Genomic DNA, 19,930 nt, shown 5'->3' on the forward strand with positions numbered 1-19,930 from the left:
AAATAGAAATAAAAAACGCTTTAACTAGCCAAACAGACCCTGACACCAACAACTAAATTATTTCAACAAAGTTAAACTTTGGTAATTTACAGAGAAGCCCCTAGTTGGGCAGAAAATTAAAAAGACATAACATAAGGAAGAATAAGCCCAGATTAAGGCCCATTACAGCATAGAACATAAAAGATAAAAAAAGATAAATAGCTTATGGGCCCCATTCAGCCCATCTTCTCTACAATTCCCTAGCCCAGGAGTTCTCCACAACAGATTCCCCTAGTAATCCCTGTTCTTGCTAAATAATCAGCCAAGAAATTGGCATCTCTTGCGACCCACTTGAATGAGCTGTCCAGGCTGTGGCTCATTGATCTTGCTTCTTTGACTAGAAATCCAGAAATCCAAGGTGACTCTTCCCCTGATCTCAACCAAAGATTAACCACTTGGCAGTCACCTCCAACGATCAGGTCTGTCCAGCCACTCGGGGAAGCCTATTTTAGACCTTGAATGAGTAAGGTGTTTCTCCTAAGCCCTATCATCTCTCACCACTCCTATGCCTGATGTGCCCTGGTTGCCTAGACTACAACCATCAAAATTTAGTTGCGTTGTATCCATTTTGGAGCCCTCTATTCTACAAGTCTTTTCTGATAGAAAAAACCTGCAATAGTCTAGCAGCCTCTCAATAGATGAGCAGTTGTAATACCCTTGGGTTTTCACGTACCAAAATCCAATATGCTTCTCTCACCATGATGGGGTCTATCACAGAATGTAAATTATGTTCTTTCTTCTCAAAAATAGTATTTCTTTAAAGAATTCTAAATAATAATTAATAATCAATTGAAAAGTTGTATGCCTATCTTCTTGCTATATTTATTGCTCTTTCATGCTTTCATTCTTTTAATATTAACATATGTCATTACTTTTATCAGGAAGTTGCTGTAAAAAAGTTCTTAGACCAAGATATTTCTGGTGATGCACTTGAAGAATTCAGAAGTGAGGTAGCTTCTCTCTTTGAGCCACCAAGACATATGATCCTTATAATAGCTAAAAAAGATGGCAAAGGCATCTTATTTCATAAATATTTACTGCTTCTTGTTGAGCTCGTATATATTAATAATCTCATTTGCTTTGGTTACAAATATATTGAACATAAATATGCTAATTTGTTTTGATTCTTACTTAAATATGCCAATTTAGACTTTTACATGTTTCCTAGCCATTGAAGAAACTTCCTGACCCGGCTTATGTTCCTGTACTAAATAAGTACTGTTGAACTCTTTAATTTATGGTGTGATGGGTTTAAATGGTGATACATAATGCTCAATCTCACTAAATCAAGAATTGCTTCAATCTGTAAACGCATTAGTTCTCTACAACGATGCAATGTTATCAATATTGTTATTGTAGATAGAAGAAATTTCTTTGTCCTAAATTCCCAATAGTTTTGGTGTATTATATACCTGAAAATTCTCATGTATTATAAACTTGTGGTTGGCATCAATCCACCACAATCGTGATGCGTTAGAAGTCATGTTTTGATATGGAGAATGTTAGAATAATGTTAAAATAACTTAGTTGCAGATGTTAGGGCCTGTTTGGCTAATTAAAGTGTTTTTTTATTTCGTTTTTTTTATTTCTGTTATGTCTGTTATTGTACTCAAGGGCACAAGGGTCTTTTCCCTTGTTATTTCTGTCGCCCTATATATAGTAAAATAAACACTGGCGCCGCCAGTACTGTTACATTGCAAACCTTCTCTCTTCTCTTCTCTTCTTCTCTCCTCTTCCTCTTATCTCTGGCCGGCTACACTGTCAAGATGGTATCAGAGTGGGAATGCTGATTAAAAGAGAGCAGATCGATCAACCCTACTGTCAAGAGAAGATCGATCAACCCAAAGAACAGATCGAACAGACTAGCAGAACAAAAATCTGACTCTAGACTACAGAATAGCTACAACTGGTACAGTTCTCCCTATTTTTCTCTTCTTTACTCTCCTTGGTCATGTGCCGAGTGAAAACCCTATGAATCTGGGGCGGCTGAATGCTGTCGAACCTGTGTAACCCTAGTTTTCTTGGATCGTGTGATCCTGTTCATGTGTTAAGACAACTGTAGGTCAAGGATGACCTGTCTTCTCAATGGTTTGAGTTGACTATAAGTAAGAAGGATCTCTCCTGCTGATTAGTGGCTGTTAGACATTCTGGAATTCTGGTAGGTGGGGACTGTTAAAACTATACAGGTCTGAAATCTGCCGAATATTACCTCAGTTTTTGTCCGGAATTTGGTACTGTTTGTGCTCAATCTGGTTGGTAAACCCGAGTGTGTGGGTGTGAACTGAGTGGAGCATTGTTTTGTGGAGTAAGGAGGGGTCCTAAGTCCGGTGTTTGGGACTGATTAACTGCTTGACCATGTCGACTGAGAATTCTGCTACTTCAGAGATCTCAGGGAGCCACAATGGAGTGAGTGGGGGAATGGATATGAGCTTTCCCATGGCTGTCATTCCCTTTGATGGTCTGAATTACCTTGAGTGGTCTAGGGGGATAAAACTCTACATCACTGCTAGGGGGCGAATAGGATACATCAATGGGAGAGTAAAGGAACCGAAGTATGGAAGTGTTGAGCATGATAGGTGGAACCAAGAGAATAGTATGGTGATGTCTTGGCTCTTGGTTTCAATGTTGCCACAAGTAAGGAAAACTTTTATGTGGGCTGAAACTGTTTGTGAGACATGGGAATAAGCGAAGTCCACTTATTCAGAACAAAGACACTATGCCAAGATATATCAACTACAAGCTGAATCTTCTACTTGCAAGCAGGGGGAGAGGAGTCTCTCGATGTACTATTCTGATTTGACATCAATATGGAAAGAACTTGATCACTATCTTTTTTTTTTTGATCAATAACACTTTCATTAATTCATCAGTAGAAAATTTACAAGTGGAAGACAAACACACTTATCTTCCAAAAGTCACAAAGAACTTCAAGAAAGGAAAAAATACAAAGATACAAAGACACTACCGTTACAGCTTAGCCCAAAACAAAGAATCCCTTTTTGCCCCTTGTTTTGCTAAACCGTCAGCTAAGGAATTAGCTGATCTTTTAATCTAACATGTCTTAACTTCCATATCCCGCACCAGCCATTTGAATTTCCTCTTCTCATTATTATACTTCCATAAATCATTTTGATCTTTAGTCAGCCACCCTATCACCACTTCTGAATCCCCTTCAATTATAAGTTTCCTGATGTTCAATTCCTTGGCTTTCCGGGCTCCTTCCATAACTGCACATATCTCAGCTTTCCAGGCTCCTTCACTTTCAGAATGTGAATTGGAAGTGTGATGAAGATGCAAAGGCCTATAAGTCACTTGTATCACAGCAACGAGTGTTTGCCTTCCTCCTAGGGCTGAATCCGTCATATGAGTCCATCAGGGTACAGATCTTGGGTAGTAAAGACTTGCCATCAGTCCAGGAGGTGTATGCCTTGGTGCAGTCAGAAGAAAGCAGAAGAAGTGTGATGAATGGTGTAGAAGGGGAGTCAGTTGCCCTAGCGGTTCGGGGAAATTCAGATACAAATGTCGGAGGTGGCTTTAAAAGGGGTGACACTCAGAAAAAATCAGAAGATAAAAGCAAGCTTTGGTGCACTCACTGCCAGAAGACACGATACACGAAAGATACATGCTGGGATCTCCATGGAAAACCTAAATGGGCACAGGATTTGGGTAAGAAGTCAACACCAGATCAGGGCAAGAAACCAGGCCAGCAGAATCAAAAAAGGTATAACTCAACTAGTATGGCATCGACAGAGACTAGTCCTTCCGTAACTCAGGAGAGACATCCCGGTTCTGACTCTAAGGAAGATATTATCAACTCCTTCCGTGAACATTTGGAATTGTATGGTAGGACTCTCCGCCAGGTGGATTCTGGGCCTACTCCTTCTACCTCATTTGCGTCTACATCAGGTAATGCCACAGCCTTCCATGTGTCATCTCGTACTACTGATTCACCTTGGATTATTGACTCCGGAGCCTCAAATCACATGACCGTTAAGTCAAATTTGTTCCAGACATATAACCTTCTCTCTGGGAGAGATAAGGTAAGACTGGCTGATGGTTCTTTTTCTACCATAGCTGGCCGAGGCACCATATCTCTCCCACTTGGCCTTACTCTTCCTAATGTCCTGCATGTTCCGAAATTAGCTATTAATTTGCTGTCCATTAGTAGTTTTACTCACTCTTTGAACTGCTCAGTCACCTTTTTTCCGTCTTCATGTGTGTTTCAGGATTTGACCTCGGGGAAGACGATTGGTAGAGGAAGCATGGTGGATGGTCTCTACGTGTTGGAGAATAATGCTGGTCTAGTGGTGACCGAGTCCACAAGTTCGTCGAGTGAGAGTCAGGCCTATTTATGGCATAGTCGTTTAGGTCATCTTTCTTTTGAGTCGTTAAAAGTTATGTTCCCAAAGTTGTTTGAGTCCTTGTCAGTGAGTCAGTTACAGTGTCAAAGTTGTTAGTTAAGTAAGCATTGTAGAAGTTCTTTACCTTTACATAATAAAAGATCTGAGTTTCCATTTCATATTGTTTATTCTGATATTTGGGGCCCTGTTACTCTACCTACTGCGGCTGGCTATAAGTATTTTGTTACTTTGATTGATGATTATTCTCGATACACTTGGGTTTACCCTATGCGATCTCGAGATGAAGTGCCACAAATTGTGAAAGATTTTCAACGCATGGTGTTCACTCAGTTCCAAACGGAAATTCATATCTTCCAGTCGGACAATGCAAAGGAATATTTCCATAGTGATCTCACGAAGTTCTTTGCTTCGAGTGGGTCACTTCAGCGAAGCTCTTGTGCCAGGGCACCCCAACAAAATGGTGTGGCTGAACGAAAAAACCGTCACCTTCTCGAAGTTGCTCGTGGCTTGCTGATTCATATGAATGTGCCAAAACAGTTCTGGATGGATGCAGTATTGTGCGCGACATATATCATCAATCGCATGCCCTCTCGGCTACTAGAGTATAAGGCCCCACATCAGCTCTTGTTCCCTACAGCCCCGCTGTCCACCATTCCGATGCGTGTTTTTGGGTGTCGTTGTTTTGTCCACAACCTGTCACCTACTCGTGGTAAACTTGACCCTCGGGCTATTCCTTGTGTTTTTCTTGGTTACCCTTCATCTCAAAAGGGGTATCGTTGCTATGATCCCATTGCCCGCAAGTACTATGTTTCCATTGATGTCTCATTCTTTGAGAGTCAACCGTTCTTCTCGGTTTCTCCTCAGGGGGAGAGTAGGGTTGAGGAGAAACAGGCGACGACTCAGATTCAACTACCTCCTTTACTCAATCCTCCTCCGTTCCGGGTTTTTCATTGTCGCCATAAGAGCCAGTAGAGTTCAAGAGCCGTGGAGCCGGACACTATGCAACCAACATCATCGGATTCACCCGAGGCAGATCCGTCTCATCAGCTAGGTACACTTGCTCCCGTTGCTCCTTTAAATGTTGATTCACCTGTCCCCAATGATCTTAATATTCCTATTGCTAAGAGAAAGGGTGTTAGATCTTGTACTACTAATCATCCTATCACTAATTTTGTGTCCTATGAGCATGTTTCACCTTCGTACCGTGCCTTTCTCTCTTCTGTGGATAGTGTCCCCATCCCTAAGACCGTGGCAAAAGCTTTGTCAAAACCTGAATGGACAGATGCAATGCAGGAAGAAATTGATGCCTTACACAAAAATGGTACGTGGGAGTTGGTAGATCTTCCTGAGGGGAAGGAACCAGTGGGGTACAAGTGGGTGTTCATAGTGAAACACAAAGCTGATGGAACTGTTGAAAGGTACAAGGCTAGACTGGTAGCAAGAGGCTTCACACAGGTATATGGAGTGGACTATGCAGGGACTTTTGCTCCAGTAGCGAAGATGAGCTCTATCCGGATTCTCCTTTCCTTGGCAGCAAATCTTGACTGGGATCTTCACCAATTGGACATCAAGAATGCCTTTTTGAATGGTGACTTGGAAGAGGAAGTGTACATGACCCAACCCCCAAGGTTCTGTGCCAAAGGCAGTGAACAAAAGGTGTGCAGGTTAAAAAAGTCCCTATATGGGTTGGAACAATCACCTTGGGCTTGGTTTAGTAAGTTCCATTTAGCAGTCCAACAGATGGGATTCAAACAATGCCAATCAGATCATACGCTGTTTGTAAAAAGAGGTGAAGGTAAAATTGCAGTTCTTATTGTGTATGTGGATGACATAGTGATCACAGGAGATTGGGAGGCTGAAATCCAGAGACTAAAAAAATTTTTAGCCACTAAATTTGAGGTGAAGGATCTAGGCCCCTTACGATACTTTCTTGGAATTGAAGTTGCCCGCTCTCACAAGGGCATCTTTATTTCCCAACGGAAATATGTACTAGATCTACTAGAAGATACAGGCAAGTTGGGGGTAAAACCAACTGACTCACCAATTGAATCTAATCATCATCTGGGAGACAGTCAGGGAGAGTTTTTGAAAGATGTGAAGAAGTTCCAGAGACTCGTGGGGAGACTTCTGTATTTGTCTATGACCAAGCCTGATATTGCCTATGCAGTGGGTGTCCTTAGTCAATTCATGCACAGCCCGAGGACAACTCACTTTGAGGTTGCAGAGAGGATCTTGAGATATCTCAAGAAGTTTCCTGGAGCTGGTTTGTTGTTCTAGAAACACAGTCACTTAAAAGTGGAAGTATATACTGATGCAGATTGGGTAGGAGCAGTCAATGATCGAAAGTCTACCAGTGGTTATTGTACCTTTGTAGGAGGAAACCTTGTCACATGGAGAAGCAAAAAACAAAGTGTGGTGGCTAGACCTAGTGCTGAAGCAGAGTATAGAGCGATGGCTCATGGGGTTGCGGAAATCATGTGGATAAGAAATCTGTTAGGTGAACTGGGTTTCGCAGTAAGCAATCCTACGTCACTCTACTGTGAAAATAAAGCTGCCATCAATATTGCTGCTAATCCAGTTCTGCATGATAGGACGAAACACATTGAAGTGGACAAGCATTTTATCAGAGAGAAACTTGAAAGTGGAAAAGTGTGCACACCATATGTCAGCTCGGAAGAGCAACTTGTAGATATCTTCACCAAAGGTCTTCATCATGTGCGGCACAAAGATTTGTGTGACAAGTTGGGCGTGATTGACATCTGTTAGTGGTGTTAGTGAAGGGGTATTTCGTTCTTTGTACTTGTTGAGAATGTTGATGTGTATTGTTATGTTAGTTCAAGTGCCTCTTACTTAAAGAAGGGCACTTAAGTCTTTTCCAATAAGTTAATAATATAATAACAGGTCTGGCCGAATCTAGGGATAACTTTTTTCTCTAATTCGAACTAGCCTTTCTCTCTTTCCTCTCCTACTCCTTGCTGTTTACTTTACAGTCAACGAACAAGACAGAATTCTAGGGCAGGTCAAACTTTAACATGGTATCAGAGCGAGGTTCAACAAATCAGACTTGCTAGAATTCTGTCTTCTGCGCATTCGAATTAGGGTTTCTCTTGGGTTCTCAGCTGTGAGTTGGAGACTAGGAAAAGGGTTGAAAAGGAGTGATCGCCCTCTTCCCTAGGAGGTTCCTTTGCCTCCGATTGTGTCGTTGGTGATTGGTTGCTGTGGTTTCTAAGCCCTAGTTAGGGCTGGTACGTGTGGTGCAGTGGTGTCTCAGTCCTTCGTGTGGTTGGCCTTCAGGCGATGAGGTAAAGTTTTTTTTATGCATATTATCTGTTATGGAATACATGAAAGGTGTAGTACAGTTCGCATGATGGGTTTTCAGATTGCAGTATGCTAGGGTTTATTCTGGTTTGTGTGTGATTCGAAGGGCAATAGTGTCTACTTAATGGTGTTGCAGTTTTCAGCATTTAATACTGCTGAAATCGGTGTGCAGACTTCGGTGAGTAGGGTTTGTGGTGTTGCAATTCTCAGCATTTAATACTGCTGAAACCAGTGTGCAGATTTCGGTGAGTAGGGTTTGTGGTGTTGCAGTTCTCAGCATTTATTATTGTTGAAATCAGTGTGCAGATTTCGGTGAAGTGTCTGTGTGTAGTGTGTAGTGCTCATAATTCAGTGCTCAGAATTCAGTGATAAGGGAGTTCGGCAATGGCAGATAATAGTGATAGTAAACCTAGTGTCATGATATCTACTGACTACCTGAATGTCCAAATGACCTCCATTAAACTGAATGGAGAGAATTATGTCCCTTGGGCCAAGTCTGTAGAGGTTTTTTTGAAGGCGAAGAAGAAAGTGAAGGATATAAGAGAGGAGAAACCCCCCCGCTAATTCTCAGGAGTATGAAAACTGGGAACAGGAAGATGCACAGATCATTACATGGTTGTGGAACAGTATGGAACCCAAAATCAGTGTGAACTTCATGTTTCTTGACACAGCCAAAGAGGTGTGGGATCATGCTAAGAAACTGTATTCAGGTCAGGATAATACCACTAGGGTATATCAACTGTATCAGGAATACTTCAATCTGCAACAGGGAAATCAGAGCCTTGAGGAGTACTATGCCAGTGTGAGGAATATCCGTAATGAGTTAAATGTCTATCATCCTCTCACTTCTGATGTCAAAGTTCAACAGCAACAGCGAGAGCAGCTTGATGTGACACAGTTTCTGGTGGGGCTGAAGTTTGAGTATGAACCAGTACGAGCCTAGATACTAGGGGGATCTGCTCTTCCAGCTTTAGAGGAGGTGTTTGCTCGTCTTCAGAGGGCTTCCATTGGATCTATGGATTCTAATGTCTCCGATAAATCAGCATTTGCAGTGTCGAGAGGTCGAGGTGGCAGAAGTGGGGCTCAAGGAGCCCAGTCTGGCAAGAGTGATAGTGGTGGATCTACACATATCCGTGGTGGTGGTCGTACTGGAGGCAGAGATTCAGGGGGAGCTCGTGGTAGAGGACGTGGCTCGGGTCCACGAAAGTGTATTCATTGTGGTTTGGATGGACATACCATTAACTACTGCTATGACTTACATGGTCCTCCCTCGACGTGGGCCAACCATGCCATGACTAGTGACACCAGTTTTAGTTCTAGACAGGAGAACCGATCTGCTGACCCGATGCCTTCTGCTCCCTCAGATGGTTCAGGCAAGGAGATGGTGAGTGTTCCTCGGGATGAGTATGAGAGGTTTGTTCAATCCAAGTCGAAGCAGAACACAGCTTCCTTTGCACACTCAGGTATGGCTTGTTTGGCATCCACACCCAACCCCTGGATTATTGACTCTGGAGCCTCCGATCACATGACGGGAACTCTAGGTGTGTTTTCATCTCTCACTCATTGCTCAACATCACAATTTGTTACCCTTGCTAATGGCTCCACATCATCTATATGTGGTGTTGGTAATGTTGACCTAGACCCTGTATCCGTATCCTCTGTTTTATATGTACCTAAGCTTCCATTTAATCTTATGTCTGTTAGTAAGCTAACCAAGTCCCTTAAGTGCTCCATCACTTTTTACCCTTCTATGTGTGTTTTTCAGGATCTCAAGATGGGGATGAAGATTGGTGGAGGGCATGAAGCCGGTGGACTGTATTATCTTGATGGTGGTGGACGAACGTCAACGGCCCTTCAGTCATCCATTTCTCCTCTTCAGTGGCATTGTAGATTTGGTCATCCTTCGCTGAAAGTGTTGCAGTCCTTAGTCCCTTCATTGAGTCAACTTTCTGTTTTAGATTGTGAGTCATGTCAATTTGGAAAACACCATCGTGTTCCCTTTCGTTCTAGGGTCGATAACCGTGTGTCGAGACTTTTTTCTTTAATTCATTCAGATGTTTGGGGTCCTTATAAAGTGATGTCATATAATGGATACCGATATTTTGTTATTTTTGTTGATGACTGTTCAAGAATGACGTGGCTCTATTTAATGAAAGAAAGAAGTGAATTATTTGCCATCTTCTAGAAATTTTATGCTGAGATCCGCAATCAATTTGGCGTTCACATCAAAATTTTCTGTTCTGATAATGGTCGTGAATACTTGTCTTCATCTTTTCAAGAATACTTGGACCAACATGGCATTATACACCAAACTTCATGTACCTACACTCCGCAACAAAATGGGGTTGCTGAGAGAAAGAACCGCCATCTTGTAGAAACGACATGTTCCCTCATGCACCACATGAATGTTCCCAAAATCTTTTGGAGCGATGCAATGCTCACCTCTTGTTTCTTAATTAATCGGATGCCCACGTCTCCTTGATGGTCGTTCTCCTTTTAGTGTCTTATTTCCCAACATGTCTCCATTTCCGCTTTCTCCTCGGGTATTTGGGTGTGTCTGCTTCGTTCATAATCTGGGTCCCGGGATTGACAAGTTAGATGCACGTTCCCTGAAGTGTATCTTCCTTGGCTATTCCCGAACTCAGAAAGGGTACAAGTGTTGTCATCCCAGTTCTCGTCGTTCCTTGGTATGTGCTGATGTTATATTCTTCGAGTCTACTCCGTTCTTCGTGGGGTCCGGTGCTGCTGCTCCCTCCACATCACCACCTCTTCTTCCTCTTCCTGTGGTTGATCCACCTCCTTTGGTTCCAGTCATGCCTACGTCTTTGCCTCCGGTGCCACTGTCGGTTGATCGTCCACCCATCCGTCACGTGTATACACATCGCCCGCGTGTACTGGCTGCTGCTCCTCCAGCTTCATCACTGTCAACAGCTCCAGCTCCAGCTCCAGCTCCAGCTCCAGCTCCAGCTCCGACACCAGCCTCCGACCTAGATCTTCCTATTGCCTTCCAGAAAGGTAAACGTACTTGCACCCTTCACCCTATTTCCAATTTTGTTTCACTTATCCATCTCTCCGCCTCCCATCGCCAGTTCATCTCTTTGTTATCCTCCGTGGTTGTTCCTAAGGATGTTCAGGAAGCCCTTACCTCTCCAGAGTGGTGACGTGCTATGAAAGAAGAGCTCTCTGCTCTGCATCATAATCACACTTGGGATCTCACCGCTCTCCCTCCTGGGAGGCAGGCTGTCGGTTGTAAGTAGGTGTATAGTGTTAAGTACTTGCCAGATGGTCGTGTTGAGCGCCTGAAGGCGCGACTGGTTGCCAAATGGTACTCCCAAACCTATGGCATTGACTACGCAGAGACATTCTCCCCGGTTGCTAAGATAGGGTCAATTCGTGTCGTCATCTCCCTTGCAGCTATGTATGATTGGCCTCTCCATCAGCTAGATATCAAAAACGCTTTTTTGCATGGTGATTTGCTCGAGGAGGTCTACATGGAGCAACCACCAGGGTTTGTTGCTCAAGGGGAGGATGGTAAGGCATGCAGACTTAAGAAGGCTATTTATGGACTTAAACAATCCCCTCGAGCATGGTTTGGTAGGTTCAGTGAGGTGGTCAAGAAGTTTGGTATGAAACAGTGCCAAGTTGATCACTCTGTCTTCAGTTTTGACTCGTCGGCAGGCAAAATAATATTGGTGGTGTATGTGGATGATATTGTTGTGACTGGGAATGATAAAATGGGCATTGACAGATTGAAGGCATTCCTACAGGAACACTTTCAGACAAAGGACCTTGGCAAGTTGAAATACTTTTTGGGCATAGAGGTAGCAAGATCTAAGCATGGCATTAATTTGTGTCAGAGGAAATATGTGCTTGATTTACTGGAAGAAACAGGGTTGTTGGGTACTAAACCGGCTGAGACACCTATGGAAACAAATACGAGGCTGAGCAGTGATATAGGTGAAGTATTTGAAGACCCTGGCAGATACCGACGACTTGTAGGCAAACTAAACTATCTAACCATTACTCGGCCAGATATTTCATTTGCGGTTAGTGTGGTGAGTCAGTTCATGCAGAAACCTTTGGTCCCACATTGGAATACAGTGCTAAGGATTGTGAGGTATCTGAAAGGAGCTCCTGGTCGTGGTTTGCTGTATAGGAGTGGTGGAAAGCTGGTAGTAGAAGGATACACCGATGCTGATTGGGCAGGTTCTATGTCTGATAGACGATCTACCACATGCTATTGCACCTTTCTGGGGGGTAACCTGGTAACGTGGAAAAGTAAGAAGCAAACAGTTGTGGCAAGAAGCAGTGCAGAAGCAGAATATTGGGCCATGGCACATACTGCTTGTGAATTAGTGTGGCTGAGGAACCTTCTACAGGAGATAGGATATGACATCAGTACTCCAATGAAGCTCTATTGTGACAATCAGGCAGCGGTTCATATCTCTTCCAATCCGGTGTTTCATGAAAGAACCAAGCACATCGAAGTTGACTGTCATTTTGTGAGAGAGAAGGTGCTGAATGGGGTGATAGAAACTGCATATGTTAGTACGGGAAACCAGTGGGCAGACTTGTTTACAAAAGGTTTGAGTCGGGGGAGAGTGGACTACATATGTAACAAGCTGGGATTATATGATATATACTCACCAGCTTGAGGGGGAGTGTTAGTGGTGTTAGTGAAGGGATATTTCGGTCTTTGTACTTGTTGAGAATGTTGATGTGTACTGTTATGTTAGTTCGAGTGCCTCTTACTTAAAGAAGGGCACTTAAGTCTTTTCCAATAAGTTAATAATATAATAACAGGTCTGGCCGAATCTAGGGATAACTTTTTTCTCTAATTCGAACCAGCCTTTCTCTCTTTCCTCTCTTTTCTCTCTTCCTCTTTCCTCTCCTTCTTGCTGTTTACTTTACAGTCAACGAACAAGACAGAATTCTAGGGCAGGTTAAACTTTAACAACATCTATGCTCCAACTTGAGGGGGAGTGTTAGAGTAATGTTAAAATAACTTAGTTGCAGATGTTAGGGCCTGTTTGGCTAATTAAAGTGTTTTTTATTTCGTTTTTTTAATTTCTGTTATGTCTGTTATTGTACTCAGGGGCACAAGGGTCTTTTCCCTTGTTATTTCTGTCGCCCTATATATAGTAAAATAAACACTGGCGCCGCCAGTACTGTTACATTGCAAACCTTCTCTCTTCTCTCCTCTCTTCTCTTCTCTTCTTCTTCTCTTCTCTTCTCTCCTCTTCCTCTTATCTCTGGCCGGCTACACTGTCAAGAGAGAACAAGCAAGGTGACATTTGGTAATCGGTAATGTTTTAATGGAATGTTTCTTGTTCTGGGACAGTAGAAAAACTATTTACTGCTTCCCGGAACAACAGAAATGTTCCACTGGGGCAGTTGTTTTTTTTTTCAAGAACAAAATCAACCACATAGTCGAACACCCCCTTAAATTTCAATAGTAAACATTAAAAAATGCATAAATGATACATTGATATGGATTATATTAATACACATATTGCAGACAACACTTTGTTCTTCTTTGAAACCTCGATGGAGAGCATGGGAGCCCCTAAATGTGTTCTTATACAGTTTGAGGTAGTGTCATGCTTGAAGGTGAACATCCAAAAGAGAGATACTTACTGTGGGGCAGGGGGTGGAGGTGAAAGAGTTGGCAGGGGTGCTAGGCTGTGGTGTGGGTTCACTCCCCACAAGGTACCTGGGTCTACCCTCAGGTGCTAGATGCAAATCCAGCAGCATTTGTGACCCCATGATTGAAAAATTTGACAGGAAACTGGCCTTGTGGAAAGTTATATATTTGTCTAAAGGAGGTAAAGGTAAAGTGGTGCTAAATAGAAGTGCTCTTGTGGCACTCACTACCTATATTGTCTCTTTTCCCAATTCTTGCCGGGGTGGCTAAGCGATTAGAATGGAAAATGAGGGATTTTCCATGGAAAAGGTGGAAGGCTGAATTCAAGTTCCATTTAGTTGATTGGAAAAGCGTATGCGACCCTTTGTAGGAGGGAGGTTTGGGAATCAGAGATTTGGGGAAACTTAAAACAGCTCTTTTGGGGAAATGGTGTGGTTAATTCTTTTCCTGTTGAAGAAGTGTGATGTGCTCCAATAACTTTGAAGGAAAGGGTTTTTTGTTGGGAAGTGGTTCTCCAAAAAATTAACACTTTGGATATGCTTCAAAAAAAGAGACCAAACTGGTGCTTATCCCCACATGTCTGTAGCCTTTGCTTGAATAGTGGTGAGATGGTGAATCATCTATTTTTATCCTGTCCTTTTGTTACTCATATCTAGGAATGGTTCTCTTCCCTCTTTGATTTCAGGTGGACTCCCCCCTCAAGAGTGGCAGACCTTTTTGACTCTAGTTTCTTCCGACAGCCAAAGAAGGGAAGGGTGATGTGGAGAACAACGAGAGCAGTTTGGGAAGAGAGAAATAACAGGATTTTCCAAGGGCAAGAAAAAACATTGCTTCAAGTTATAGAAGGCATCACCATCAAGGCGATACATTGGTTGAAAACTATGGATCTCTTCAAGGATTTTTCTGTAGATGACTCGCTTAGAGGTTGGAACATAGTAGCAGGCTCCTCCATCCCTCCTACTATTGTTAATGAGGAGTGGATCCCACCCTTACAGTTTTCTGTGAAACTGAACTTTGATGGCAGCTCTTTGAGCAACCCTGGTCCTTCTGGAATTGGGGGCTGTGTTTGGACAGAGTTTTGGCCCTGTTCTCTGGCCCTTTAGGGGTGGGTGACTCACTAAGAGCATAAGTAGTGGCGCTCCTTCAAGGGCTCAGATTGGCTTAACAGTTGGGTTTCCAACAGTTAGAAGTGGAGGGGGATTCAAGATTGGTCATAGGCTGGATGCAAACAAGGAATTTGGGCTCTTGGCCCCTTAGACAGGATATAAGGGGAATAATGAATTTAACAAGGGAGTTAGGAGCATAACTTAACTGGGTTAGGGGAACAGCAAATGGGTTGGCTGATGTTTAGGGGTGGGTGACTCACTAAGAGCACAAGTAGTGGCACTCCTTCAAGGGCTCAGATTGGCTAAACAGTTGGGTTTCCAACAGTTAGAAGTGGAGGGGGATTCAAGATTGGTCATAGGCTGGATGCAAACAAGGAATTTGGGCGCTTGGCCCCTTAGACAGGATATGAGGGAAATAATGAATTTAACAAGGGAGTTAGGAGCATAACTTAACTGGGTTAGGGGAACAGCAAATGGGTTGGCTGATGTTTTAGCAAAGCAAGGGGTTAATAGGGAGACTTTATTTTGGGCATGCTTATAATTTGATAATATTATGACTTATGAGCAGTCATCATTTTGGAAGGTGGCAGTTGTAATTCTATAATTCTCAAAATTAATGAAAGTTACCGTTTCCTATAAAAAAAAGAGCCTAGTGACCTGTGGAGGGAAGTCATAGAAGTGAAATTTGGTGCAAGGGAGAGGGAGTGGGAGCTGGAAACAGTATTCAGTCCTTTGGTGCATGTGTTTGAAATGGCATTGCATGGGTGTATCCTCAATTTTCTCAAGGCATTAGCTACAAGGTGGGGGAAGGAAACAGAACAAAATTCTGGTTAGACAGTGCAGGCTACAGCCTACAGGTTTAATGAAAGTCTACCCAGCCTTGTTCTTGGTGGCTCAGGATAGAGAAGCCATGGTCAAAGGCTTTTACATATCTTTTAAATTTTTAATTGTGTGGGGGAAGGAAACAGAACAAAATTCTGGTTAGACAAGTGCAGGCTACAGCCCACAGGTTTAATGAAAGTCTATCCAGCCTTGTTCTTGGTGGCTCAGGATAGAGAAGCCATGGTCAAAGGCTTTTACATATCTTTTAAATTTTTAATTGTGTGGTAATCTAGAATCCTACTCTCAGAAGAAACTTGAATGATTGGGAAGTGTACCAAATGGTGGACTTTCTTCAGACTCTCCAGCAGTTTTCTCCCCAGGTTGGTCAATCAGATTGTAGAAAGTGGAGGTGGGAGAATAGTGGACTCTTTTCTGTAAAATCCTTTTATAAAAGGTGAGTTAATGCATGGAAGGTGATTTCCCTGATAACAAAGTTTGGAATTCAGGCGCTCCCTGTAAAATAAAGTTCTTTGTAGGGCTGGCTGCATTAGTGAAGTGTCTCAGATGGGATAAACTGCTAAGCAGGGGTATATTGCTGGATTGTGGGGTTTGTGTTCTGCTTTTGGGAGTTGGAATTGGCCAACTGTCTTTTGTTACATTGCCCTTTCTCTTCTAGGATATGGAGTACAGTCATAGACACATTTGGATGGATAGGTTTTTTCTCCCATTCCATCCTGTCCTTTTTGATGAGTTGGCAGCTGATGCCGAGCAAGAGGGAGAGAATATTGTGTAATTTGATCCCCTTAGCAGTTTTTTGGTGTGTAGTTGGGGGGGGGGGAGAGAAATGCTCGAGTTTTTGAGAAAAGGTCCACTACCCAAAAGGTGCTAGGGAGGATTGAAGCAAAGCTGTGCTCTTGGTTTTCAGTGAATAAGGAGTTTAAAGGCTCTATCCATAGTAGATTTTTAAATAAGGATACTTTATTATCTTGTTAATTGTTGGTTAGCAGAAGCATTCTATAGTCCCCATTGAGGTGTATATTGGTTTTATTGTATATCCTTTCTTTTTGTTTTATTACAATGCATTACCTTTTCAAAAAAAAAAAAAAGATAATAGTAAGATGTAGCAATATTAATGATATTATAATAGGGTGCCCACTTTATATTTTTGTCACCTAGGTGGGTGCTTTTCTGCTATAAGTCAAGTAGAGCTGTAAAGTGGGCCGGGCTGCTCGCGGGTTGGCATGACCCAACACGACTCGGGCCGTGCCAGGCCTGGCCTAGTTATTATAGCAAGTGGGCCATGCTAGGCTCAACCCAAACCCTTATGCTGTGCCATGCCAGGCTTGGGTTTTGAGGCTTGCAGGCTAGCATGGCATGACACAAAAAAGTGGACCGTTCTAGCACAACCTGTGGCCCAATCACGGCACGACCTGGATGGTGGCCCAACACGGCCCACATATATTAATATATTATTTATATATATATATTTAATAATATGCATATACATATATATATATATATATAATTGTATAATAATATATTAACATATATATATATATATACATATGTATATAAATTTTTATTTTAAAATTTCAAAATTTTATATTATTTTATTCCAAATTTGTTTTATTTTTTCAATTTCATTTTGTTATTTCATATATAAACAATTGTGTTCATCAAAATTCATATGGAATAAAATTTTAAGTTTTTTTTTTTTTCAATTTCTTGTTTATTTTTTTGGTAGTAAATAAAAAGAAAATTTATTAATAGAAAAAAGTACATTGTTCATAAAAAAATAGAAAAAAGTACATCTAATAGTGATGAGATATCACTAGAGAACAAAGCTACAAAGGGAACAAAAACAAGAGAAAGATACACTAAGAGGAAAAAGGAGAAGAAAACATGGTCCGTACAAAAGAGAAATAAAAAAGAAAAAACAATTAGGCCAGTTGCAAAGTGTTCCAAAATTCAGAACCAAGATCTTCCTTAGTGATTCCTTCAAACTTTGGGAGAATGAGGATCCGGTCCATAATTTATTTGCCACATAGAAGTGTTATATGTTCTCTTGAGCGAGCCTTCTCATCAAATACTCTTCTATTTCTTTCTTTCCAAAATTCTCAGCAAACTATGGAAGTAACACAACTCCAAGTGATCTTTGCCTTGACATTTCCAGATATCTTAGGCTATTCGGAGAAGATTTCCTCCACAGAATTGGGAGACCACCCACCAGCCTTGAAGAGCTTGAAGAAAAGGCCCAAAATGAACTTGGAGAATAGACATTAACAAGCAAATGAAAAACATTCTCCTTAGCATTCTCACGAAGATGGCATTTGGTAGTGAAGTGAAAGCCTCTATCTTGAAGATAATTTAATGTCAATATGCTATCCAAAATGCCTTTCGAGTCTGAATTTTCTCCACTTGACCATAATAAGGACTTGTAGAAGAATTTGTCCGGGAATAGACCATTTGTAGATTCTTTCTACCATGTTTGAATCTTTCCTTTCCATCTGAGGCTCAACTAACTGTAAATTTGCTAGTAGATCTACACACTTTTGAATTTCCAAACCAATGAGAGACCTAAATTTTGGATACCAAACTACTCTACCTTGACCTTGATTAATCTCAAAGTTCTCTACAATGGAGCTATTCTTCATACCCAACCTCTACAAACAAGGGCAAAGATCACACAACTTTCCAATTCCTAGCTAATCATCTTCCCAAAATTTAATTGTTGAACCATCACCAACTCTAAAGGAGACAAGGTTAAGAAAAGCTGATTGGAAGCACATAATCCCTTTCCATACACTTACCCCATAAGATGTCTTTCACTTCTCTAGAGTCCCACCCGAATCCAATAACCCCATATTTGCAAACCACCACCCTTCTCCAAAGCACCTCCCTCTCCATAACCATTTCCCTAAAAGGGCTTTATTGAATCTCTTCAATTTTTTTATCCTCAAGCCCCATCTTTTTTTCTTTGCACACTTTATCCCACTTAACTAAATGGAATTTCTTCTCAATCCCTTTAACTCCCCATAAGAACTCCTTTTGCAATTTTTCAATTGAGTTTATCATAGTAGAGGGAGCGTTTAAAAGTGAAAGGTAATAAACTGGGAGATTGGATAGCACACTCCTAATAAGAGTAATCCTTCCATCAGTCCTGTCATGAACCGTTTGCTAAGTAGAGGAGACCGAAGCTTTCGCCCTTATAGGGAGGCCCAAATAAGTAAAGGGGAACTCCCCCACCAAAGAGTCCTCAATTTCTTGCTTATCTTGTTAATTTATTGTAATTTCATTATTATTATTTTTTCAAATTTCTTAAAAACAGTGCCCCATACCCCGGCCCAACATGGCATGGGCCCACTTGGGCTTGTGCTGCGGACTGTGCCAGGCTTCCCTTTTGAGGACTCTAGGCCATGTAGGCATGCCTCACCAAGCCTGTGTGCCGACACGGCACAACCCACTCTAGTATGGGTGGCCCACAAAAGTGGGCCATGCCAGCCTGGCATGGCTTATATCACACCTCTAAAGTTAAGGTGTTCAGGCGAGGCGCCTAACCAAGGGCACCAAGTCACCTAGGTAGGTGCCTAGGTGACACCTTGACAACTATGGTTTCTGATTTGTATGATGCTGTATTATTCTTATGTAGGTATTCATGATATTATTTAAAAGAACACTCTGCTTCTAACTCTACTGTGGGAAATATTCATGTCTTATTTTGCATTTTTTTGCCATATGAATTTGGTGCCAAAACATATCTGAGTGGTTGGAACACTCGGTTTTTAAAGGTAGTAGCAGGAATTCAACTTAGGAATTATCATGAGTTAAAAGGTGTCAACATTCTGATGAACGAAAATAAAAATGACAGCTTGATTTGGAAGGAATTGATGTAGAAAACAGTACTGTTGGGTTTGAAACAACATATAAGAATACAATACAAAATATCTTTTTCAGTTTTTCTGTAAACCGATTCTCAAATTGTCTGAATGGACAAATGCTAATTCTTTGATGAGATCATTGGCTGCAAAATGAAAAGCTCTTTATTATTGGAATTCATGTGTTAATGCTTTTAAATTATTTTGGTCTTGACAAGTGATGAAAAATGAAGTTAAAAGGTTTGACATTTGTAGAGCAAGAATAGGTCTTGTGAACTAAAGATAAATAAACATCTCAGATTAAATGCATTCCCAAGAGAAGAAAAAGAAGAAATAAAGAACCTAAAAATTCATCAAAGCAAACCACCTTTGTAATGGGTGATTCTAAAATTTCATCAAAATTAAATTCAGATTGCAAATCAACTTGGTGTGAACAGGTTAGTCATAGAGGGTGATTCTAAGGTGGTTGTGGGGTGGTGGTTGCAGGATCTGGATTCTATTACTTGGAAGTATAGTGATCTACTAAAGAAAGTCAAGTGGATGACACTGCATTTGACAATTAGGATGCAATGGTTGAACAGATCGGCTAATGCAATGTCAGATTTTCTAGCCAAACAAGGGGCTACTAGGGATTCTCTTTTCTGGGCTGTGTTGTAATTTTCAGTTTTCAGTTTATTTGTATAAAGGTCTGGCAGCATCTCATGACCCCCTTGGGATGCTTGTATCAGTCTATATCTTTTGATGATAAAATCTAATTCAATTATC

The 19,930-nt window shown here is 41.6% G+C and overlaps 1 protein-coding gene across 1 annotated transcript in view; it reads left to right on the plus strand.

Moving 5' to 3' along the window:
* The window catches only part of LOC104609949 (putative serine/threonine-protein kinase SIS8), a 72,814-nt gene that overhangs the window by 35,896 nt on the left and 16,988 nt on the right, over positions 1-19,930 (plus strand). Inside the window, exon 6 of the mRNA XM_010276398.3 lies at positions 921-989. Coding sequence (XP_010274700.1) covers positions 921-989 — 69 coding nt within the window. The remainder of the gene's footprint in view (positions 1-920; positions 990-19,930) is intronic.

The sequence above is a fragment of the Nelumbo nucifera genome, chromosome 4 (assembly GCF_055504915.1).
Source record: "Nelumbo nucifera cultivar China Antique chromosome 4, China Antique-T2T, whole genome shotgun sequence".
In the NCBI taxonomy this organism is placed as follows: Eukaryota; Viridiplantae; Streptophyta; class Magnoliopsida; order Proteales; family Nelumbonaceae; genus Nelumbo; species Nelumbo nucifera.